Here is a 25,562-nt window from a genome sequence, read left to right on the forward strand (position 1 = left end):
AAGTCCCTTTTACCCTGTTGCTAAAACAAAACAAATGGGTTTGAACTCTGGCCAGTTTTGCTTCTACTCTCTTAAGTCTCTTGAAGATGGGACTAGAACCTAGCTGTTCTTTTCACAGAAACAAAGGCCTTTAAATGAAATGTAGCAACTTGTTGAGACTTGAGTCGAAACAGGTATCCATTGAAAATCATCTCCATGACCTTAGGATAGAGTTAGAAAATTTCTGAGTACAGATTATCCGAGATAACAGAGCCATTAAAGACTGGGAGGTAGAGTAGCAAAAGGAATGAAGAAGGCAGAGGAGTTGAAATTCCTTGGTGGTCAATCTTCCTACCAAATTACCCCGAATTGTCAATTTATTTTACTTTATCATAAGCAGCAAATCTTCAACTCATTTCGTAGAAGTATCATTTCCTGGGACCAAACCTAAGTCGAAACCCCCCACTTATTTAACTTTCTGTAGGTTTTCTTATACGTGTATGTCAGCCGATACTCCGACAACATGCAGGCACGGTGGAACTCTCTCTGGTGTCTTTTATCTACTCTTGTTTGCTGGAGAATGGATCTCCTGGAGCGCTCAATAACCTCAAAAATCACTGCTTAGCAAGAGGCTGACCTTGAACTCCTGATCCCGTTGCTTCTGCCTCCCTAATTCTGGCATAGATAGTCTGATCACTTGCTTGGGTTTTGACCTGAAATTTTTTCGAATTTTATTCCTGAACTGGGAGTTTTCCTACTTTAACTATTAAGTACGGTGCTGAGTTTGAAGTTTATCAGGTGTCCTCCACCTTTTCTGTTATTGATCAAATTGTCCTTTCATTTCAAATAGCTTCAGTGGACCCACTATATTAAAATACTTGCCTCTTTATTATGTCAACCCACTTCAACATGGAGTGGCAGCCCTGTAATGGGTTGCCAGCTATTATTTAAAAATAACAATATTTTCCTCAAAATTTGGAAGAGGCATTGGCTGCCTTTTTTTTTTTTTTTTTTTTTTTTTTTTTTTTTTGTATTTGTGAGACAGGGTCTCACTAGCTGGCCTGAAATTCACTGTGTAGATGTGACTAGCTTCAAACCACCTACCTCTGCCTCTTGAGTGCTGGGATTCCTGGCTCGGAGCCACCACACCTAGTCCTAACCTAGCCACCATTGTCAGATGAAATTGAGTTACACTGGATCTGGAAGTCACTTTGGTAAGGGTCCTGGCAATAGGCCAGACAGTTTGAAAAGCATATGGATTATTAATTTCGTTGTTTCTTACACCTTGTTGGATAAGCTTTTCAAGAGTTTCCTAGTCTTGCACTGTGTGTGTGTGTGTGTGTGTGTGTGTGTGTGTGTGTGTGTGTGTGTGTATTTGTCTGTCTGTCTCCTAGTCTTACATTGTGGGCCTGTCTGTCTGTCGGCCGACAAAGTAGGGTGTCCCTTTGTCACCTGATTTTGGTAATCTCTGAGTTTCTAGATGATTATTAATTATTTCAGGTAAACATACTGTCACAGCTTAAGCATTGTAGCATAAGTGAAATGTGCTTCCCTTTTCTTTTTTTTTTTTTTTTTTTGTTCTTTTTTTCGGAGCTGGGGACCGAACCCAGGGCCTTGCGCTTCCTAGGCAAGGACTCTACCACTGAGCTAAATCCCCAACCCCTTATGTGCTTCCCTTTTCATGTGCACTTAACCTTAACCTTGCATACTTGTGTTTTGCTCTGCTCCTTTTTATTTTTAATTAGGCTCTCCTTCTCTTTAATTTCATTTTATATAGTTCTATATGCGTTTAAATAATGTATTTACTAAGTTTTGTCAGTATTTGTTTTTTTGTTTTGTTTTTTGTTTTTTGATGTTTTGTTTTAGAGACAGAATTTCACTATGTAGTCCTGCCTGGACAATAGTTTGCCGAGGTCCACTTGCCTCTGCTGTTCAAGGGCAGGGGTTGAAGGTGTATACACCACACCTGGTTGTATTTTGACTTCTGCACCCCCCCAACATCCTGTGCCTTTCTTACATGCTAAGTATTTTTATCACATAATAGTAGTTTTGCTTTAATAAACTTTATTTGTTTTTTTTAACTTATTTATTCATATTGTGTTTTGAGATCTAGTCTTTTGTAGACACGGAAGATCTTGAATTCATGATCCTTCTGCCTTTACTCTCAGGTTCTGGGAATACAGGTGGATGCCACCAAATCCATTTATGTGGTATTGGGAATTGAACCCAGGGCTTCATGCATCCTAAACTTGTATCCTGTTAACTGAGCTACACCCCCAGCCCTGTTATAGTTTTGATTTATAATTTTGATATAACTACAAAATGTCCTCTAAGTAGTAACTCTTTTGCTAAATTCCACATTTAGATATGTACCTTTTTAAAAGTTGTAGTCTGCTGTTCAGATTTTGTGATTATCTGAGAAATTATTCAGTAGAATATTATTTAAAAAATTTCCCAAGTGCTTGGAAATCTGCCTTCTGTCCCCCCTAGCTTTATTGTACTGCAAATAGAAACAATAAACTCTCTTCTCCATTTGTAATTTATTATTTCTCAATTTGGGCATTAATGACCTTAGGAAGCCTCGGTGGGCACTTGAAAACCTCTGTAAATATTCCACAGATACTTGAAAAACACCAAAGAACGTTTTCTATTTCTGGGATCTAAAATGTAAAGTGAATCTCTTAACTCAATTTTGTTAATGGTATTAATTATGTCCTCAGTTGTCTTTCTCCATTTAGTCTATTCAATGCTCCTGCCTCTGTGTCTACCACTGTTTTGGTGTCTCTTGGTGCTGTTAAGTGGACACGAATATTCATTAGAATCTTCACAGTGGATTGTTCTCTTATGTTATCAAGTGTTTGTCTTTACCATCCAGAAAGCTTCTGTCTTGAATTTAGTCATGACTAATACTAATGAGGAGCTCTATTCATTTTACTGTACTTGGTACCTTTTCTACACATGTCATCACACATGTCATTTGGCTATATATGTGTCTTCTGTAAGCAAAACACAATTAAAGGTTCAGTTTTTCGTCTACCTGTTTTCCAAAGGTGGGGTGATCCAATTCACTCCTATCCAGAGAGCGTGTACAATTAAACTTAATCAGCCATCGGCCTTCTCCCGTATGTTTCTGCCTGGTCCCCTTTGTCTTCTGTATTTACAGATCATCCACATTGTCTTCCATTTCCTCCCTCCAGTAATGGAAAGTTATATAATTGTTTTTATTTTATTACTAATTAGAAATTAACCTTGATTAATGCACCTGTACTTCAATTTGAAGTTTCATGTAATTGCTCATTTATTTTACCTTAAAAACAAAAACAAAAAAAAAAAAGCCAAAACCTCAGGACTTCATTTTCCCAGACTGACCTCAAACTTGCTATAGACTGGAGAATGAACTTAACCTTCTGATTTTCCTGTTTTCACTTAGTGGGCACTGAGATTAAAGGAATGAAACACTACAATCTTAGGCAGTAAAGAGAATCAAACCTAGGGCTTTCTGCATGCTAGGCAATGCTCTACTCACAGCGCCAAAGCTCTCACCTTTTTGGAGTCCTATTAGCTTCACTGTCGGCTACTTGCGTATGCCGTCCTGTTGTATGAATTGAGAATATTTATCTAAATCTAGTTACCCTCTTCACTCTTTGCTATTTTGTTAAAATATCTGAAGATTCTTTTTCTACCTTGTGTGTGCTTTTGGGACCGTTATAAAGTCATTATTACAACCATTCACCTAAGAAGTCATATTTTGTTTACAAGTATTATAAATCATTTAATTGTAGTTGAAAGCGGACTCAGTGCATGAGGTCTATAATAATTTAAGAATTCCCTCTTGACATCTTGAGTTTGAAAGTTTTTGGTTGGGTGTACAATATATTACTGAGTATGTTTTTTTTAAATTTTATTTCTAATTATGTGTCTGTCTGTGGGCATGTGCACATGAGTGTAGGAGTCCAAGGAGGTCAGAGGTATCAGGTCTCCAGGTTGTCTGTGCAGTTTGTGTACAGGGAACCCGGCTTTGGACTTTGTAAGAGCAAGCTGAGCCATCTCTTCAGTCCTCTGAGTAGCTCTTTGGAAAAGACTTACTAATAAATACGCTTTTGTTTTCTGTTTTCATCTTTATTACTTTTGTACATGGTTAGAACCGTAGTTAGGACTGGTGATTGACTCTTAATTCTCTTTCTTAAGTTTACGTAGACACTGCCTTACTGTTGGCCATTGCAAAATCCCCCTGTGAAAAACACAAAGGCCACTTAGCATTTTCCCTCTATGTCCCATGTTATTAGCTTACCCTTTGAAATCCTGGTCATAGCGCGTCTCGATTCTGACAATTCTCTATTCCTTTTCCCGGGAACATCGGCCTCTCTGCCATCTTAACTATTTTCCATCCCAGATCTGAGTGTGTTTTGCTTTGCTTTGCTGTCCGCTCCTAGCATACTTTCATCTGTATGTTGGATCTTTGTGTTCACCCCTTATCTGTCATCTTTCCTACCTGCTTTCATCTGCCTGTCCCTTCCCTCTGCCTTTCGTGTAGTGTTTTGAAGACTGTTTTCCACATCATCAACTTTGTTTTTGGTTTGTGGATTGTTCCTCTTATAACTTTAATATATTTATTAGTTCTACAGTGGTATTATTTGTGTCATCCATTTCTTTCTTCAGCTGCCAGCTCCCTTTCATCTCAGGCGATATCTTATCACCCCATCTTTGATCTCATCCTCCATCGACTCTCTCTTAATTGCTGTATATAATTTTCTTCTATGTCCTGGTTTTCCAAAGAGATTGTTCATTGGTCTTCTCCAGGCCATTTTTTTCCTTGTCATCCTCCTTCAGGATATTTTCGCCTAACTTGCTGATTGAGACATAACTATTAGAACTTTTTTAGACCCTTCCCTCACCTCTCTAAGTTTTGTGGTAATAAAATCTCTTTAAGCTCAACTCGCTTCTCACCTGAGAGGTTCAGGTCGGATGCTCTGTTTTCTTCTGTAGTCCTTCAGTCTAAGGGACACTGACTGTGTCTGGGGCAGGACATGGCTATTGAAAGTTGTCTCTAAACTCTTGATTTTGAGTTCAAGCCTCGTTCATTTTTTTTTTCCTCGTAGTCAAGCCTTTGCAGCAGCAAGCCCCCACCCCCTCCATCCCTAAAGTCCTTGGCTGGCCTGAAGCATAGACCCTTAAGGCGAATTTCCAAACACTTTTGTGTTTTCTGCACTTTCTGGTTGACAATTTAGCTTTACATTCCAGTGTTTGTGAAAACCAACCCACTGGCTTGGTGGAGATGTCTTATTCATCACAAAAGCTTTTCTTATGGAAGATTCGAAAGTCCTGAGGCTTTTCATTCAATTCTAAGAAATACTCTGATTGCCCCGCCAGTTGTGGGTTGCTGTGTCCTACTTTAGAAATGCCAAGGATACCTTGTCATGAACCATTCTGAAGTGTGCAAGGAACTGCATCCATCATATCAATTCATTCTAAGGACAAGCATTGTCCTTAAAAGATGCTTCATCCACTCTTATCATGCTGGATCTGCAAAGAAGTTAACTATTGGCAAACATTCATCCTCTCACCTGATCTTTAAAACTCTATAATTAATATTCATTTCAACAATTGCATTTCTCTTGTGAATATTCTTGGGATAATGTAAAGAAATGTCTGTTCACTCCAGTTAGGAAAGACTCCACACAGGGAGTGAGTGACAAGGCCAGCTGGGTGAACCAATGTATTTATTGCGGGGCATTTACAAGAACTAGAGTGCATCAAATTCTTCTGGGTCACTGGAATCCCGCTCTCAGCCAACCTCCTTCTTCATAGCACCCCCTAAATCCCTGTGAAGTTGGAGGTCAGAGGAAGTGGCAGGTAAAATCTCTAGGGACGTCTGGTCTAATCGCCCTTCCCCGGAGGAATGTTAACAGCTCCTTTCCCATTTCCATAGAGCTAGCCAATGCTTTATTGTCTTGCTAAATTTGTTGTGTTGAGGACCATAAGTTCCCTGGGGGTGGAGATTTTTCCCTGGCCCAAAGTGTCCTGCAGGTTACTCTGAAAATCTCAGTTCTTTGATGCTTTGGCCATGTTATGCCCCGAGGAACTTGGGATATCATAAATACATCTGAAGTAGGATGGCCGTGCAACAGAAAATGCAGTTGCTTTGAGGTCTAGTGAGTGGTCTCAGCTTCATACTGCAGAGAATGGTGGAACTTGGTCTTAAAACTGGGCTTTACTTTGTCAATGCATAACAAACTGACCCTTACCTGGGCAAGGTAGGGTATTACCTGAGAATTTGCATTCCAATTACTTGAGTTCCTGCAGCTGCTCCTGCTACCAGTCTTTGAGAATCACTGTCAAAGGGTGGGAATTTCTTCAAAACCAAGTAGAAATAGTCTATGTCGAGGAAAAACATGAGTAGTCATGGGCATGCCAGTGTCTTCTCATCACTAATACTAGACATTTCTGTTAAAGCCTTTTATGAAAAAATACTTTTATAGTTTAAGATTCTTAGGTTTTTGGAAGTATTTAACTTTTGAAACAAATCTGAAAACTATTATCCCCTAGTAATGAAGACAGATAGATCAAAGAATAAAGGGTAAAGATAAGGTGGGAGGTGTCAGGGTGATTGCTATGAGGTCTAATAATAATAATAATCTTACTATTGGGGGCTATATGGAGAGTACCAGAACAGACACGGCTCCCTACATCCAGACCCTGTCATAATAACAACAACAAAACTTAAACTAGAAAGAAAGATAAGCTAATAAGTTAGTCAACATAGAAAAATAATTCCACAGAGCCAAGATGGCACAAGCCTTTAATCCCAGCACTCTGGAGGCAGAGGAAGGCACATCTCTGAGTTTGAAGCCAGTCTGGTCTACAGAGTGAGTTCTAGGATGGCCAGGACTACACAGAGAAACTGTGCTTTACAAAAACAAAAACAATCAGAAGGAGAAAAATTCATATTGCAGTGAGTTTGAGGAGAAAATAGGTGTGTTTGGTTTCAAACCCTAGGACAAAGGACTGAGGTGCATATTTTACACACCAAAGCCCATCTGGCCTCCAGGTTCTCCCAACATCCCTCAGTCCCTACCTGGCATACCCCGCTCCCAACCCTGAATTTTCCAGTCTGGGGACTGGGCTTCCCTTTCCCTTTCCCTATATATTCCAGACATTTTGGTCTCCTCTTCTTTCTTTCTATGTATTGGCTTGTCCTTCTCTCTTTCAGGCTCCCTTCTTGCTCCTCCCCTTCTCCAGGGTGACTTCCCTGGCCTTGGTCATTGGTGCCAGTGAACTCACCCACCTGAGAGCAGCTTCCCAATAAACTTGCTTTTAATGTAATCTAATCTGGTTTAAATCTGTTTACCTCACCTTGTTGGAGAAATAACCTATCAATGTGCTTTGCTTGGGCTGTCCTATCAACAATATTCTGACATTGTCAGTCTGAATGGCTCAGAGGGGAGGCCACTGGGAACCTGGTTCCATTGCTAGGTGTTTCTGACTACTCTGCTTTCTTCTTCCATGGGTCTGACCCTAATATTTCCAGATGTCCCGAAGGCTCTCTCAGACAAGCTCTGTAGTGCCTTTGTTGACAGAACATTTTCCATAAGAAGCAAAAGGATGTTTCTCACGGGGTGGATTTGGTGGCAGTAAATCTCCTCCATAACCTTGCTCTGATTCTGTGAACTTGGGAGTCTGAAGAAAGATTAATTCAGGGTCACAGCTCTCGTTCCTCTGTTTGTACCTTTGTCAGCACCTTCAGTCTTCTGGGTGCACTTAGCAAAAGTATGGACACAGTGCTTGCATGCCTGAGAAGTTCCCTGGAGACTACACAGCCTTTGCACCTTTTGTGTACTTCTCCTGAGTTTGCATTCTGAGCAGAGGATACACTGGAGTTCATAAGTGCCCCACCATGACCACCACCAATACAACACACACACACACACACACACACACACACACACACACACACACTCCCTTTCAGAAAAGTCTCAGGTTACTTTTCTTAGGACTTTAGTTTACTTCATCTGAAAGATGAAGATGTTGGAGTAGATTGTACTACCTGGTCTTCTTAAGATTTCTGATCTAGTAAATGTGATGAGCCGACAGATAATCACCTTTTAGAGTAGATTCTTCAGGAAGGCTCAAATCATACATTGCTTTCACTAAGGAAGAGAAACTGCTCCAACAGAAGCATGCGATATTTCCCTCCGCTAAAATCATGGTTTCCATATATAAAGGGGAGAGATGCTTCTCAGTGTCCCAGAGAATGTTTTTCAAATGAACTGGTTGTGATAGTGTGTATATGCCCAGCCCAGGGAGTGGCACTATTATTCTAGGCGTGTCACTGTGAATGTGAGCTATAAGACCCTCACTCTAGCTGCCTGGAAGTGAGTCTTCCACTAGCAGCCTTCAGATGAAGATGTAGAACTGTCTTCTCTGCCTGCATCCTCCCACCTTGATGATTGAACCTCTGAATTTGTAAGTCAGTCCCAATTAAATGTTGTCCTTAAAAGACTGGCTTTGGTCATGTTGTCTGTTCACAGCAGTGAAACCCTAACTAAGACAGAAGTTGGTACCAGGGACTTGGGTGATTGGTAGGCCTCACCATGCTTTTGTTTGGAGGAATGTGGATTTTGTGACTTTGGAAAGCAGTAGAATGCTATCAGTTGGGTTTAATGGGCTATCTTAGGAATTTGGAACTTTATTGCTGAGTATGATTTGAACTGTGCAGACCTGGCCCAAGAGGTTTCAGTGGAGAAGAATTTCAGAATGTGGCCTAGAGTCTTTTTTGTTGTTGTTGTTTTTTGTTTTTTTTTTTTTTTGTTTTTTTTTTTTTTTTTATTTTGGTGAAGAATGTGACTGCTTTTTGCCCTGACTGAAGAGTCTATCTGAGTCTAAGGTAAAGAAATTTTTATTAATTGCATTGACAAAGGAAGTCTCAAAAAAGTCTAGCAGAGACTTTGTTCTCTGGTTGAGTCTCATGAAGAGTGTTTTGAAGAAGCATAGTAAGCTTAGAAAGGAAAAATATAAAATATATGGTTCAAGTGTTAAAGGGGCACCAGGAAGTGAATGGAACTGAATGCTATATTCTAGGAGTTAACAGATTAAGGGGTTTTGGGGGCAAGATCCTAGTTTAAATCTAGGCACCGTGGTATACAACTTTAATCCCAGGAGACAAAGCCAAAGAGATCTCTTGAGTTCAAGGTCAGCCTGGGACAAAGCAGGTTCTAGGTGAAGAAAAGCTTAAATCCAGGCATGTTGGTATATACCTTTCATCCTATCAGAGATAGAGACATGCAGATCTCTGAGTTCAATGTTCAATCTACAAAGCAAGTTCCAGGACATCCAAGCTTAGGCAGAGAGAGAGTCAGAAAGCAGAAAGCTGGTAAAGGGGGTGGGGCAGGGGAGGATATGCTCCAATCCCAGCAAGCGCAGAATTCAGCAGCTTCGGCTATGTGGCTCTGTCTTTAGAGTCAAGAAGAGAAGGGACTACTGGGACAATTGATGCTGGTTAGCTGGAGCTAAGAAATTAATGGTGATTAGGAAAAGACCAGCATCACTGAGGTGAAATCTGGGAAGTGTTTGTGAGAGCGCAAAGAAGTTGTGTTCCAGAGATAGCCAAGGTTGTACCTCATGCTGCAGCTGGACTTGGTAATGTGTAAGAGTCACCCAGGTGGTACTGGTTTTGAAGGCGTGGAGGGATCATGAAGAGCAGCTGAGGCTGGACACTGTGAGAGGCTATGGAAGGCCTCAGTTGCAGTTGATGGCCCAGGACTGAAGGGGTCATGCAAAGGATTTGAGGCTTGGCACCATGAAGAGAGCCTATGAGAGGCTATTCGTGAAGCCTAGTTGCAGCAGAGGACCCCAGTACTTTGGAGATGCCAGTACCATGGGATGATCACCAAGAACAGCAGTGGCAGTGGAGTGAATCAACCTGAGCTTAGAGTGCTACAGAGGGCAGAGCTGGAGAAGTGACACAGCCTTTTGGAGGAGCCCAGAAGGTCATTAGTGGATCCCAGATATTGAAACAAGAAGCTGTAGCATTGAAGTTGCCTTGGAGACCCTCAAGATTTTCAAGATTCCAGAGCCATGGGATATGTGCCAAGGAACATTGCTAGCAGGGAGTGGAACCAGCCCGAGAAAAGAAGTTTGTTTCAGTCAACAAAGATGAAAACGGACTTGGAGATCTGAAGACCACTTTGACATCAGCCATGGAGATGGCGGAGTTTGGAGGTTGCCCAGCTGGTTTCCGGTCTTGATTTGGGGATTACAGTTAAGTGATTGGATGAATCTCACAAGAGACTTTGAACTTTGGACTTTTAACATTGTTGAGACTGCTGTAGACTGTGGGTTTAATCTGAAGTTAGATTAAATGTATTTTTGCATTATGCTATATTTAGGTAAAGGCCCCATAGACTCATGTGTTTGAACAAGCCTATAGCGGTCAGGGAATGGAATGTGATGGTTTGTATATGCTTGGCCTAGGGAGTGGCACTATTAGAAGGTGTGGCCTTGTTGGAGTAGGTGTGTCAATCTGGGTGTGGGCTATAAGACTCTCATCCTAGCTGCCTGGAATCACTTCCACTAGCTAGTCTTCCACTAGCAACCTTCAGATGAAGATATAGAACTCTCAGCTCCTCCTGAAGCATGCCTAACTGGATGCTGCCATCCTCCCACCTTATCATAGTAGCCTGAACCTCTGAACCTGTAAGCCAGCTTCAATTAAGTATTATCCTTTATAAGACTTGCCTTGGTCATGGTGCTTGTTCACAGCAGCAAAATCCTAACTCAGACAGAGATTTTGTAGGAAGGTGATCACATGGTCTCCAGTGTAGCTATAGGTATCTATCAGCTCAGGAGAACTTAGCAGTGTAATATTTGCATGGTTGGAGCAAGACTACTGGGGACACAATCTCCATGGAAGAAGCTTCAAATTCCTAGGATGTCAGGAATCAGCTAATGGTTGTATTGTGGCTTTCTTAGCTTTCTTAGTTGGGATGGGGTTATGTGTCATACCACCTTATTTGGTGCTATTTTTCAATCATCTATGTATCTATTTCTATGTATGAATAATATATCTATCATCTGTCTATTTTTAATTGCCTTTTTCTTGATTTTGTACCCCTGATTCCTTTTCTCCTGGAAGGTAGGAAAGCATACAGTCGCTCGCCCTCACCAAAACCAGACCTAACTGGGCCCTGGGGATAAAAAACAATCAAACAAAAAAAGAGCAAAATTGTCATTTGAAGGTGATTTTTTTTTTTTTTATTGAGTAGCCAGAGGCCTTATTGCCATGAAGGAAGATAACTTTACACACCAACAGAAGATCCGTATTGCATTTTTCGTAGAAATTTTGGCTGGAGACCATATACTTAGAGTAGAACTGGCTCGTTTTTAATGATATTGGTCCTTTACCAAATTTAGAAAACCAACAGAGCAAGGATTCTAACACCAGTGAAAGGTAGGATAGTCTTGGAATTTTCTTTGAAAGACTTTTCAGTAAAACTACCAAAATCAGAAAGTAGGAGTAAACATGACCACATTTTATAAGGGCTGATGAGATTAATTAGAACTAGAGTTGTACACCTTGAAACTGGGAGAGAAGTTGTTAGTTACTTGGGCCAGAGACAAACTAGCTATGATCCCAGGAAGTGCTTGAAAAGAGAGCCTGGAAATAACCTTGTGAAATGATTTCCACTCTTAATATGGACACTGAGGATCAGATAATGCTTTCTTTTGGGTGCTGTGGGGTGGTAGGGGCACCCCTGACTCTGCCAAATGCATGTCAGTAGCACCCCTATGGTTTGTAGACTCCTTCAGTTAGAGATGATGGGAGCAGAATTACCTCTCGTTGGGGTCACTGTTTTGTGACATGGGGCTTGCATGACTCTGGTGGCCAGTCTTCTTGTTGTGTGTTAGATTCCTGTCATCTGGAAGCTCTCATTCACTTATTCCATCATTCTGGTTCAACTTCCATTTGCTGTGTATGTGATCGTACTGACTGCCCACCCCCTTCCTCCCCAAGTAAAGATAACAATGTGAACAAGACAGATGAACAGAGCAAGCAGAGACCTGTTCTCAGGTGGTTCCTTTGTTAGAGAGGGAGGCCGTTTGAAGGACTCTGCTCCAGGTGTGTGTTCCAGTGGGGCAGGAAAAAAAATGGGAAGCATGCCAGAAACGAAGCAAATGATAAAGCACGAGAGCAACTGAGCATGTGCAGTTGTGAGAAGAGACTCTCACCGGGGAAGGTAGTGCCGATAGTTAGAGGAGGATGTAAGGAAAAGAACCTTGGAAGACAGGCTTTGAGTGTAGGCCCAAATGATGGGAAGGCAGCCTCGGGAAGATGATGAGAAAGAACTCAATCAGCAAAATGCCTTTTCAAATATGAGAAAGCAATCAGAAATATGAGAAAGTAAAACAGGGCTCTTGTACAAAACAGTTGAACATTATGATCTAGTTTCTTCATTTAGCAAAATGACCAAAGTAAGGAAGGGCCTCAAAAGACTTGCTCAAGGTGAAAATGGTAGGCAAAGACAGAACACTGCTGTCACTTTTTGGTTTTAGTGACCTGAGGACAAATTCTTTAATTGACTTGATAGGCATTTCTGCAGCCTCCCTCCCTCCTTTCCTTCCTTCTTCCCTCCCTTCTTTCTCTTTAATGGCTCAATAGTGAGTAACTCAGAACTAACTCAGTTCTTTGGACAGAAGTAGGTTTTATCATTTAAAGAATTTTTGGAATGTGGGCGTGACTAAGTATCTGAGCACCTTGGTGGTTTCACAGGGCCATGGAGTTGTGTTGACAGGAAAGTACTTCTTGGGGACAGCAGTTTCTTAGAGCAGACTTACTTGGAGAAAGTGAGAAGTAGAGTAGACATTCCTCACCTTTCAAAAACAGTCTCCTAATGGGTGAGGGAATAGCTCCATAGGTAGATGCTTGTTTGCTAGGCACAAAGTCCTGGGTTCCCAAGCCCAACATGGTGGTGCATAAGTATAGTCAGAGCACTGGGAAGGTAAAGGCTCATTATGTTCTTATAATGGTAAGTAACTGATTGAGGTCATTGGGATATCTGTTGTCTCAGTTGTGTGTGTGTGTGTGTGTGTGCGTGCACGCGCGCACGCACGCATATGCACGTGTACGAGTACATTCAGAATTCTCCCTATTAGTTATTGGGGATTATTCAGTTAACTATTGTAAGCTAAAGCTATTCCACAGTGCTATATAGAAGGTTGAAAGGCATTCAACTCTGAGCCTGCAGTTGCTCCAACAGATGTGTTTAGCATGTACGAGAGCCTGTGTTTGATTCTTAGCACCAAAATAAAAGCATTTAGCATTTTATCTATGCAACTTTATTGAACCTATTCATCATCCCCACACATTAGCCTACTCGGGCTCTATCTCTTTGAAATAAACTTTCGTTCCCACATATAACAAAAAATGTGGTCTTTATTGTTCATGATCCATTTGTGTCACACATGAACTTGTCCAACTTTTTGAGCAATCAGGGAGTGGACGAATCTCCCAAGAGATTAGATTGAGAGTATAGATCTTCCCCAGATAAAAGAAATTCCTCAGACAAAACCTTCTTAAATATACCACAAGTCAGCAGCCGATCAAAATTGTTGTTTTTGAATAAGAGATAAACATTAGGATGGTGTCGTATTCATTCACCAGACTCTGAATGAAGAGTTAGAGTCATTGTGTATGGCTGAGTCTTAGTAGCCTGGAGTAGTTCCGGCTGTGAAGCTGCATTAAATGTCCGAGGCCTGTTGGGCTGATGAGCCCATGAGGAAAGCGCTCATTTTTAGTCTTTCCCGGTGTGGACGATGGCTTCCACTGTAGGTTCTGCTTACTCTGCATCTCAATCAACTCTGTAATGAAGACCCAGCAGCATATCTGCAACTTCCCTTTAATTTTACAATTTTTATAATGAGAGTCCTTGTAGTGTGGAAAGTGCCTGTAGAAACCCAGCCAGCATTTTGGAGAGTCTATAAAGGAACACAGTGATTTCCTGTCTCTGCCATTTGGGTAAGATTTGGCTCTGGAAGAGAGAAGTCAGTTCTCTCTTGTTTGAAATGCAGGGGTAAGAATGGGTTCAAAGTTTTAAAAAAAAACTTGCCCGTGAGCCCGTGGCATTTCAGGGAATGCTTCTGCCCTTATCACTTCCTGCTTATTTGTTTGACACCAAGAACATTTTCGCATTGTTTCAAAGAACATGATGAGCCAGGCTCTAATTTTTTTCTTTCTTGTTGCATTTTGAGAATTTTAGTGTAGGAGAGATATCTTGTTCATTTTGTTTCTAAGCCACAACTCAGGAAAATGGTCTTGACACGTCTCAGAATTGAGTTATCTGGTAAACTACAGGTTTGCCTCCATAGACAATGCAGTCTAAAACTGAGATACCACCCGGCTTCCTCTTTTTCTTTTCTTGTCCTTTCTCTCTTTTTATCTTCTTGTTCAAATCACAGGCTTCCTTTTCTAAGGACAGGAGTGTTGGCAGACTGCCTATTGGCTAGTTGGCCTCAATTAGCCTTATATCATTGCAAAGGAATGCCTGAATTCTCTACAAGGTCTGTTCTACCTTTCTGTAGGACACTCACTTCCTGCGTTCATAACAAGTTCCTCAGAATCACTTCTTACGTACATAGCTGACATTTTTTTAGCTGCTTGAATTACATCTCTTGATGCTCATCTCATTTGAATGCTGACCTCCGCAGGTATTTGCTGTGAAATACTACTCTGGCATGCTCTATAACATTGACAATTTTATTCAGCAAAGCAATCCTAAAATAAGAGATAACTTGGAGACATCCTTATCTGGAGGACGACTGGGTTATTAGGCTACAGATTGCTTGCTTTAGACTTTGTGCTTGTGTACAAGGCCCTGCAGATGGACGAGGCTGGTCATGTACCATGGAGGCTGCATGCATTGGCAGGCTTTGGTCTCGTGGCATTTTCTGCTACTATTTAAATTCAGTTTCATATCACAGGTTTACCTATGTGACTGCAAATTAATCCTTTCTCTTCTGAAAAATTGTTTTTGAAGAACAGCTGTGTCTTTCTTCTGAATTCCTTAATTATTTATCCTCCCTGATAAGTTAAACCTTTCGTTAATGTGGTGAGTTGCCAAGAGCACACAGAACTGCTTAGATCATGTAGCAAACTGTATAAACATTTGATAGGACATTTGAAGACACCACATGCTGAGCCACAATCTATACTTCTACCAAATGCTATGGGATCGATGAAGGTACAATCCTTTGCTGTTGTTTTCTTAACTAACACGAGAGCGGTCAGAGCAAGACTGTCCTGGGTCTTGCCAAACTTGGAGATACAGGACTCTATAAGACATCAATTAAAATCAACAAAATTAGCTAGTTTAATATGCATACTCACACACACACACACACACACACACACACACACACACACACACACACACACACCCCGTGTGTCTTAGATAGTACTTCTGGTCTGGTAATACCACCTCATATTCCTAATTAAACACTGTTGAGAAAGAGTCTTTAAATGGTTTTTTAAATAAGTAGAACTTTCACTTTGGCCACGACAAGAGCAAATGATTAATAACAATACAAAACACTCCTCTTTGCCAAGAATAACAACCCCGAATTTACAAGTTTATCAGTTAATATTTGACTTCTCTGTTTTATTCTGAGTTTCTGGATTTGTTACTAGAAATAACAGCCTAATACATCCCCTAACCTGTTGGCCTTATTGTATGAATAACCCCTCTGACCTGTAAATAGGATTTCTCAGGATGATGGTTAAGCTGCTGGTTTTTGTTTATTTCTGGTCAGACCGTTGTAACATTTCTGCATTCATTTTATTGTCCACCTTGGATAGTTTGTATTTCCATTCAAAGGAAAGTAAGAAAAGCAAGAAGAACAAATAGCATGTGATAACTCAAGCCCTTCCTGAGAATTGTGACTGAGAAGATCTGGGGAGTTCAGTGTCTTATAAATGAAAGTAGGTTTCTGGAGTGGACAGAGGAAAAGCACCTTCTGTATATCTGGATCTAGTTCTCAAAGGCTTTGAAGGTTATAATTAGTTGCTACTTAATCACATGGCTGTGGGCCTTCACCGCTTCATTTCTGATCTGCAGTCCTGTGGTCAGAGAACAGATTAGACCGGCAGGTCCTTGGTGTTTTTGTTTGGTCACTTCCTGGAGACAGTTGGACTTTGCCTCGAGGACCACCTTATGCTCTAGGTCATCAGGTTAGAAGAGTAGTGTTTGCCAAGCTGACCTGGACAAGGGTTGAAAGCAGCAGGCTTGTAAGAAGAAGGCTGTGAAGCGACAAGGACAACTCCCCTTTCCAGTGACATTTGAGCTTGCAAGGATACACAGTGAAGATGTGTTTTGATGCTTTCTCCTCCTCAGAAGGAAATCCAAGGTGCAATGGACCCTGAAGTCCCTAACACTGGCGTATGGGCAACAAGATTAGTGCAAATTGGTGAGGAGATTGAGAACATGCAGATGTGTCCACACTGCCTGCCCCTTTCCTCATTCTGGTGTTTTCAGAGACTTTGGACACTCTCTAAGTATGTCTTCAAGACATTTGCTAAACATAGACAATGGGCTTAGGAGCTGTTCTTCCAAACACTATACTTTGAACTCATAGACTTTAAATATGAAGTGGAGAAACCCTTCATTAAGCATAGTTTGAGGAAGAGTTAGGATGGTTTAAGAGTTTCCTGTTCAGAGAACTGGTCACTTAAGGTGAAGGTTATTTTAGAGTGAAGTTAGTCAGTTCACAACTATCATCAGCCGTGGTATTAGAAGTGGGGTTAGCAGAAGGAAGCATATCCGGCCTTGAGGAGCCTGGAGATATGTCCCTGGGAGGGACATAGGTAGTGGAGAGTAAAGATGTCTGCTTGGTTTATATATTGATCTCCTGACCTTTAAAAATAACATTTCTTTTTCAGTTCAGAAACTTGCATTTCTCCTCTTGATTGTGCTGATTCTGTAAGTGAGAAAAAGGTTGTTAATCTCATAATCACACGTGTTATTAAATGAGGTAAATATGAGGAGGCTTTTCACTTTAAACCATAATTTTATAGCGGACACTCTCTGGGTTAGTCTCTTACAGCTGTTGCTCTTCTTAGTCAGTGAAGCAGTCACACATACAGGCTTTAATGCCTCATCTCCCCCCCACCCCACCCCCCTGTGTTTTTGGCTTCTTAGAGGATTACGAGCTGCTCCAGAAACACTTTCTGATTGACCGATGAACCCGTCACCCTGAGGTCCAGTTTGCTTTGTGATGATCCTTTCTACTTCCCATTTTCCTGCTCTTGCTTTTCTCCCGTGTGTACTTCTATGGTCTCATAAATATATCAAGTTTCTTGGATTGCTTGGACCATGCCAGCAATTTCTGTTTTCTTCCGTCAGCATCTTCAGGAGAGCCATGTACACAAAGACAAAATGGCTTTCAAAGTAGGCTACATTCCCATTTCAGTATTGGTGCAGATATCAAATTGAAGGCCACTGAGCTCTACCTGCCGCTGGTTGTACCAGCTGCCTGGAGATTAACCTCTTCTAAGGCTCTGAGCTATTTTTGAGGTCAAGACTACAGCAACATTAAAGCTAGAACCCATTAGAAAATCACTTTCATCATCTCTTCTTTTTCCAAATCAGTGGCTCCTTTTTCCCCCTTCTTCTGATCTCATAACCCTTTAATCTCCTTTGTAGCAGAACAAGGAGACTGTTAGTGTTTGCATCGGATGACGTTAGCATCCTTCATAGGTAACAGTTTCAGAAGACACCAAGACATTAGTGAAGTGTTTGGAGAGATGAACTTCATCTCCAGGTGGACTGCCTCAGTGCTGAAGGGGCCTTGCTCTCCTTGTGCAAGCAGGGACATTTTTGTGGATGTTTTGTGCAAACCAGGCTCAAAGTCTCCAAAAGAGACACAGCAGAAAGCCTTTTGTTGCATTATTTCTAAAGGCTTGAGGTTTTGAAGGGAAGGGATTTTGTTTTCCTCTGAGCTACACAATGGAGCTTTCACAGAACCTCTTTTAAAAGGAATAGCTACAGCCTTTGTGTTGAAGGGTGTGTCTTTTGGCAGGGTCTGCTGATGCAGACAGACTGGCTGGTGATTAACAAAGGTCATTAGACTTTGGAATCTGGCTAGCAGCCTCCCGATGGTATGTCTTCTGTGTGTGGAAGGACGACTCCCAAGAAACCAAGGCATTCTGGAGGTCTCCTGTCCAGGACACCCCCAAATCCTGCTGCAGAACAGGATCTGGTCCAGGGACGTCCTGATCTAACCAGTACTCTGCTGGGACTAACGAACCAGCCTATCAATCATGGAATAAAAGAACCTTTGGAGATCTTTGGTGAATGACATTTGAGGAGGAGAAAGGTGCTGCTTTTCGGGAAGAAATGAAAACAGTTAATTCTTTGTTGGGAAGAGAAGAGCTTAGGAGGAGCCCAGCCTGCCCTTGTAGCATTCACTTGTGATTGTCAGCCTAGCAGAATCCAAGTGAAGCCATGTTGTGCTCGGAGGAGAGGCTCTGAGCTAAAATGGCTGCTCCTACAGCTCAGAGGACTAGGGCAGCTTAGTGAGTCTTAGAGCTTCAGTGACGCAGGAGCTCCTATCTCCTGAAAGTGTGATAAACACATTCAGCAGAGCTGTGGCTTGCTTGGCTGAGATGAAAGGACTAAGCTTGGGGGATGGGGAGTGCGCATTGGATGATCTGCTTTTTTCTGTGAAGTGTTCTAAATGCAGGAGTCGTCTGCACCATGGAAAAATTTGTTTTCAGGTCTAATGGACTGTGCGAAAGGAGAAGTGGGGTGGGGCTCGGTGACTGCTGTAATTTGATCCAGAGCTGATAGCAACCTCTTCCACACAATTTGGGTTGGGGCTCGGACATAAAAGCTTGTGTATCTGGAATATTGAGACTTGGTTAGCTGAAAGGACTCTGGTGTCCAGTTCAATGTTTATTGAAATAGGATAAATTGTTGGGTGAAAGGAGAGGAGGTAAAATATCTGTTTCTCACTCTGCAAAGCTCTGCCCAGAGCTGGACTTGGCCAGAACTTATTTTAGCAGACTATGGCCAGGAGCATTCTTTCCTAGGAAATCCTCTTGCCATGGCTTCTTTGTACGCCACTGACACATCATTACTGGACTTTGCTTTTCCAGCAGAAATCACATATCTTTTATAAGAGAGGCATAGAAAACCGCATCATAAAATGATCTGGCTGTAACTTGAATTCTTAAGACATTTGGTTCTAGATTACAATGACTTAGTAGGGTTTGTGATATACTACGTGAAGTAACTTACTAATTCAGATAATAACTGGGTATCTCATTGCTGGATATATATACTAAACTAGGGAGGACCACACCTTCCCGATAGCCTCATCACTTTGTGGTGAGACTGTGCCTTGAGCTAGCGTGAAGCTTTCCCTAGACTCCAGTTGCACTGCACAGTGAATTACAGAACCAGGGAGTTGGACTCTGCCTTGCTTTACTCTACACCGGGTTCACAGGCTGATGTTTGCTGCTGTTGTTTTGTGTCCAAGTCTAAATTTCATGTTTATGTCGATGAAAGGGATGGAAAGGGAAAGCCCCGGCTCAGTCGCCCCTCTTCAGAACTACTGGACTCTGTGGTCTTAGTATAAATGGATGTGACGTGCCAAGGTACCCTTAAACCAGAAACTGAATTGTCATCTAAAGTTGGTTGCTTGGAAATCTCAGGAGAAATATTTTATGACCTAATTAGACTGGAGAAGCTGTTAAGTTTTAATTGGTAGGTAGTAAAAAAGCAAATAACCACTCACTTCACTGCGGAGGGGGAGGAGCAACTACACTATTTGGGGAAAGGAAAAATGTGAACCCTAGTATTAATAAAGATATTAAAATAATAAAAGCAATACTAAAAACCACAGCCATTTCCAAGAGTCAAGTCTATTCTACCATTTGGTGTTAAAACACTAATGTAATAATATGGAGATGGGTAAAAGAAATTGAAATTATCTTGCCCTTCAATGATGATGGATGGCCTCTTTCCTTCTAAGACTCTAGTTCAAAAAGACATAGTCTAAGGAGAAGTCAGAATCAATATTAAGTTATCTAGAATTCTGAATGTGGTGGAGAAACTGTACCAACTTTTGAAGTATTAATGTTTCCCTGGCAGATGGCATTTGAAGATCTATCAAAGCAGAAAACATTTATCTGAGTTTTCTTTCCTTTGAAGTTAGGAAGTCAAGGACTTTGTCTCTATTATGTCTGATTGCCTCTCTTTGGCTGGTGTTTGAGTTGGCAAAGAAAGGCAGTGATGTTGGAGTTCATTCCATGAGCGGATCTGTAGCCACTTGGGGTCTGTGGTGAGTGTGATCCTCATGATACTTTGTTCTGACCTCTGCCTCAGGTTCCTGATGTGAGAGGGTAGCCCCCGATCATGGAGGTGCTTCAGTGCGATGGCTGTGACTTCCGAGCCCCATCTTATGAAGATCTCAAGGCACACATCCAGGATGTCCACACAGCGTTCTTACAGCCGACGGATGTTGCCGAGGACAATGATGATGAGCCACTCTCTGGGTCCGTGAATGCTGGTAATCAGACAGAGGTGGAATTCTCTTCTATAAAGGATGAGTTTGTGATTGCCGAGGATTTATCAGGTAATTCTACGTCAAACTCATGTGTCTGTTGTTGTTGTTGTTGTTGTTGTTGTTGTTGTTGTCAACCAGTAACCATAGATCTTATGTGTAACTTCTGAGTTTTCTTACTCCCTGCAAGGTACTTTTACTACTTAGGCATTGTTTTTCTCTTTGTTATCTTAGGTTGTTGTCCTTTTACTGGCCCTGAGTATCCTTCTAATGTTGAAAACAAAGTGTGTCAGAAAGTTCTAGAATAAATCTTACAGTGGATGAAACTTGTCTTTATTCTATATTCAAAGCTATCTAGGATGTCTTCATCAGTAACACTCTGTGGGTAGCCTTCAGTGCATCTTGACTCATTGTGCCTGTTGAATGTGATTCTTAATTCAAGAATAACTGAAATAGTACTGTTTTGTGGGTTTGAGTTTCATACTCTCTGTTCACTTTACTTTTCTCATTTTAATCTTCTCAAATATTCTCTGTAGGTCAAAGTGCAACTGCATTGGGGAGTGGAAGTTACTATGGCCACAGTCCAGGATATTACGGTCAGCATATTACCCCTAATCCCAAACCAACCAACAAATTTTTTCAGTGCAAGTTCTGCGTGCGCTACTTCAGGTCAAAAAATCTCCTCATAGAACATACTAGGAAGGTCCATGGAGCTCAAGCTGAAGAGAGTCCCACTGGACCTCCTGTCCCAGGATCCTTAAATTATAATATCATGATGCACGAAGGATTTGGAAAGGTCTTTTCTTGCCAGTTTTGCACATACAAATCACCTCGGAGGGCAAGGATAATTAAGCATCAGAAGATGTACCACAAAAACAGTTTGAAGGAGTCCGCAGCACCACCGCCTGCTCCTGCTCCACTGTCAGACCCTGTGGTTCCACCAGTGTCCTTGCAGGACCCCTGCAAGGAACTGCCAGCGGAGGTGGTTGAGCGTAGCATCTTAGAATCCATGGTCAAGCCTTTGACCAAGTCTCGAGGCAACTTCTGTTGTGAGTGGTGCAGCTACCAGACCCCCCGCCGAGAACGCTGGTGCGATCACATGATGAAGAAACACAGAAGTATGGTCAAGATCCTTTCTAATATCAGGCAACAGCAAGAAGGGACTAATGTATCTGAAGTGCAGAATAATAATGAACCCAGCCCCACATCCAACTCCACCTACCTGTCCATGAATGCTGCAAGCCGGGAGATGCCCAACACTAATGTCTCCAATTTCAGGGGCTCTGTGGGCAACTCCATCATGAGACCTAATTCTTCTTCAACTTCCAAGTTTTCCCCTATGTCTTATCCTCAGATGAAGCCGAAGTCACCTCATAATTCTGGCCTTGTGAACTTGACAGAGAGATCCCGTTATGGAATGTCTGACATGACCAATTCATCCGCTGACCTGGACACTAACAGCATGCTAAATGACTCTAGTTCCGATGAGGATTTAAATGAGGTAGACAGTGAGAATGGTTTAAGTGTTATGGATCACCAGGCCTCAGGACTGTCTGCAGAGCAGCTGATGGGCTCTGATGGCAACAAACTGTTAGAGACCAAGGGGATCCCATTTCGAAGGTTCATGAATAGGTTCCAGTGTCCCTTTTGTCCTTTCCTCACCATGCACCGTCGCAGCATTTCCCGTCACATAGAAAATATCCACTTATCTGGAAAGACAGCTGTCTACAAATGTGACGAGTGTCCGTTTACTTGTAAGAGCTCATTAAAACTCGGGGCTCATAAACAGTGTCACACGGGTACGTCGGATTGGGATACTGTGAATTCTCAAAGCGAAAGTCTGTCTTCCTCATTGAATGAAGGAATGCTATCTTATGAGAGCCCCAGCATCAACGGTAGAAAGTCGGGAGTCATGTTGGATCCCTTGCAGCAGCAGCAGCCACCACAGCCACCTCCACCACTACCACCACCACCACCACCACCATCGCAGCCAGTGCAGCAGCCTCCACCACCGCAGCTGCAGTCACCACACCAGGTGCCACCTCAGCCACAGCCGCCACCACCAACACAGCAGCCACAGCCACCCACACAGGTCCCACCTTTGCACCCTTACAAATGCACCATGTGTAGTTATTCCACCATGACTCTGAAAGGGCTAAGAGTCCATCAGCAGCACAAACATTCATTCTGCGACAACTTGCCAAAATTCGAGGGGCAGCCCTCGAGCCTGCCACTGGAAAATGAGACAGATAGCCACCCCTCTTCCAGCAACACTGTGAAGAAAAGTCAGACCTCAATTCTTGGATTGTCCTCCAAGAATAACTTTGTAGCTAAGGCCTCTAGGAAACTTGCTAATGACTTTCCTCTTGATTTATCACCTGTGAAGAAGAGAACAAGGATTGACGAGATAGCCAGCAATTTACAGAGCAAAATCAACCAGACCAAACTGCAGGAAGATGCTATCATCAATGTCGAGGACGATGAGGAGGAAGAGGATGACAACGAAGTAGAAATAGAGGTTGAACTGGACAGGGAAGAAGAACCAACAGAACCCATCATGGATGTTCCCACTGCCTTTTCAGCCCAACAGATTTGGGCCAGAGACACCAGTGAATCCCAGAAGGAGGCTAACTATAGAAGTATCACCCATGATTACACTGCCACCAATGGGGCCGAGATCGAGCTCACACTTTCTGAAGATGAAGAAGATTATTATGGCTCTTCAACAAGCATAAAAGATCACCAAGTGTCCAATGCAGCGCTGCTGAACACCCAACCCCCTATCTATGGGACAGAACACAGTAATGAAAATACTGATTTTGGTGACTCTGGAAGGCTTTACTATTGTAAACACTGTGACTTTAATAATAAATCTGCCCGGAGTGTTAGCACTCACTACCAGCGAATGCACCCATACATTAAGTTCAGCTTTAGGTATATCTTGGACCCCAATGATCACAGTGCAGTGTACAGGTGCCTGGAATGCTATATTGACTACACCAACTTTGAAGACCTCCAACAGCATTATGGTGAACATCACCCAGAGGCCATGAATGTACTCAACTTTGACCATTCGGACCTGATCTACCGATGTCGATTTTGTTCCTACACAAGCCCGAATGTCAGAAGCCTGATGCCACATTACCAAAGAATGCATCCCACGGTGAAAATCAACAATGCTATGATCTTTTCAAGCTATGTTGTAGAGCAGCAGGAAGGGCTGAATGCTGAGTCCCAGACCCTGCGGGAGATTTTGAATTCAGCTCCCAAGAGCATGGCGACATCCACGCCGGTGGCTCGTGGTGGTGGTATGCCAGCTACATTTAACAAAAATACTTCTCCCAAGACCTTTACTCCAGAATGTGAAAACCAGAAAGACCCTTCGGTGAACACCGTTGTTGTTTATGATTGTGACGTTTGCTCGTTTGCGAGTCCCAACATGCACTCTGTCTTGGTTCACTATCAGAAGAAACACCCTGAAGAAAAGGCCTCGTACTTTAGGATCCAGAAAACCATGCGCATGGTGTCTGTGGACAGAGGCTCTGCCCTTGCCCAATTATCATTTGAGGTGGGTGCTCCAATGTCTCCCAAAATGTCCAACATGGGTTCCCCACCCCCCCCACAGCCCCCACCACCAGACCTCAGTATTGAGCTTTACTACTGCAAACACTGCTCCTACAGCAATCGGTCAGTTGTGGGGGTGCTTGTTCACTACCAGAAAAGACACCCAGAAATAAAGGTCACTGCCAAATATATCAGACAGGCTCCTCCCACAGCTGCAATGATGAGAGGGGCTGAAGGGCTCCAAGATTCCCCTCGGCCTCCTGCACCCATGCAGTTGAACCGGAGCAGTTCTGAGAGAGATTGCCCTCCTGTGGAGACTGAGATGTTCTTTTGCCAGCACTGTGATTATGGGAACCGGACGGTCAAGGGCGTCCTCATTCATTATCAGAAGAAGCACCGGGACTTCAAGGCCAATGCCGATGTGATCAGGCAGCACACAGCCACCATCAGAAGCCTCTGTGACCGGAACCAGAAGCCTGCCAGTTGTGTGCTTCTCCCTGCTTCCGGCATGGAACGGGACAAAACGAAACTTCGAGCGCTCAAATGTAGGCAGTGCTCGTATACCTCCCCCTATTTCTATGCACTGCGGAAGCATATCAAGAAAGACCACCCTGCCCTGAAGGCCACAGTCACGTCCATCATGAGGTGGGCGTTTCTAGATGGCTTGATAGAAGCTGGCTACCACTGTGAGTGGTGTATCTACTCCCACATGGAACCCAGTGGTTTGCTCCTGCATTATCAAAGGAGGCACCCTGAGCATTATGTAGATTACACTTATATGGCTACCAAACTCTGGGCGGGGCCAGACCCATCCTCTCCCACTCTTACCATGTCAGCTGAAGCCAAAACATACAGATGCAGGGACTGTGCTTTTGAAGCCGTCTCTATCTGGGACATCACCAATCATTACCAAGCGTTCCACCCCTGGGCCATGAATGGTGATGAATCTGTGTTGCTGGATATCATCAAGGAGAAAGATGGTGTAGACAAGGCCCTCCTAGCACCTGAAGAGTTGATAGGCGCTGTGAATTGTGAAAACAGTCTGCCCAACCCCCTTCCCGAGCAGGAAGCCGAATGCCCAGAGGATGCAAGACTTTCCCCAGAGAAAAGCATTCATCTGGCTTCAGCTAATCCTGCTATATCTTCCACCCCATATCAGTGTACAGTGTGCCAGTCCGAGTACAACAACTTGCATGGCCTCCTCACCCATTATGGGAAGAAGCATCCTGGGATGAAAGTGAAGGCTGCTGATTTTGCCCAGGATGTTGACATCAACCCAGGTGCCGTCTACAAATGCAGGCATTGTCCGTACATCAACACTCGCATCCACGGCGTCCTGACCCACTACCAGAAGCGACACCCGGCCATCAAGGTGACCGCTGAGGACTTTGTGCATGATGTAGAGCAGTCAGCTGACATAACCCAGAATGACGTGGAGGAGACAAGTAGGATTTTCAAACAAGGGT

The 25,562-nt window shown here is 42.7% G+C and overlaps 1 protein-coding gene across 7 annotated transcripts in view; it reads left to right on the top strand.

The window, feature by feature from the left end:
* The window catches only part of Zfp462 (zinc finger protein 462), a 140,638-nt gene that overhangs the window by 41,556 nt on the left and 73,520 nt on the right, over positions 1-25,562 (top strand). For 6 of the 7 annotated variants that reach the window (XM_039111032.2, XM_063287930.1, XM_039111033.2 and 3 more), the window contains exons 2-3: positions 20,355-20,604; positions 21,069-25,562. The exon at positions 21,069-25,562 is cut by the window's right edge and continues 1,127 nt beyond it. In XM_039111032.2, coding sequence (XP_038966960.1) covers positions 20,385-20,604; positions 21,069-25,562 — 4,714 coding nt within the window. In that variant the 5' untranslated portion in view covers positions 20,355-20,384. The remainder of the gene's footprint in view (positions 1-20,354; positions 20,605-21,068) is intronic. The other variant, XM_039111037.2, reaches the window with a different exon arrangement.

This window comes from Rattus norvegicus, chromosome 5 (assembly GCF_036323735.1).
Source record: "Rattus norvegicus strain BN/NHsdMcwi chromosome 5, GRCr8, whole genome shotgun sequence".
NCBI lineage: Eukaryota > Metazoa > Chordata > Mammalia > Rodentia > Muridae > Rattus > Rattus norvegicus.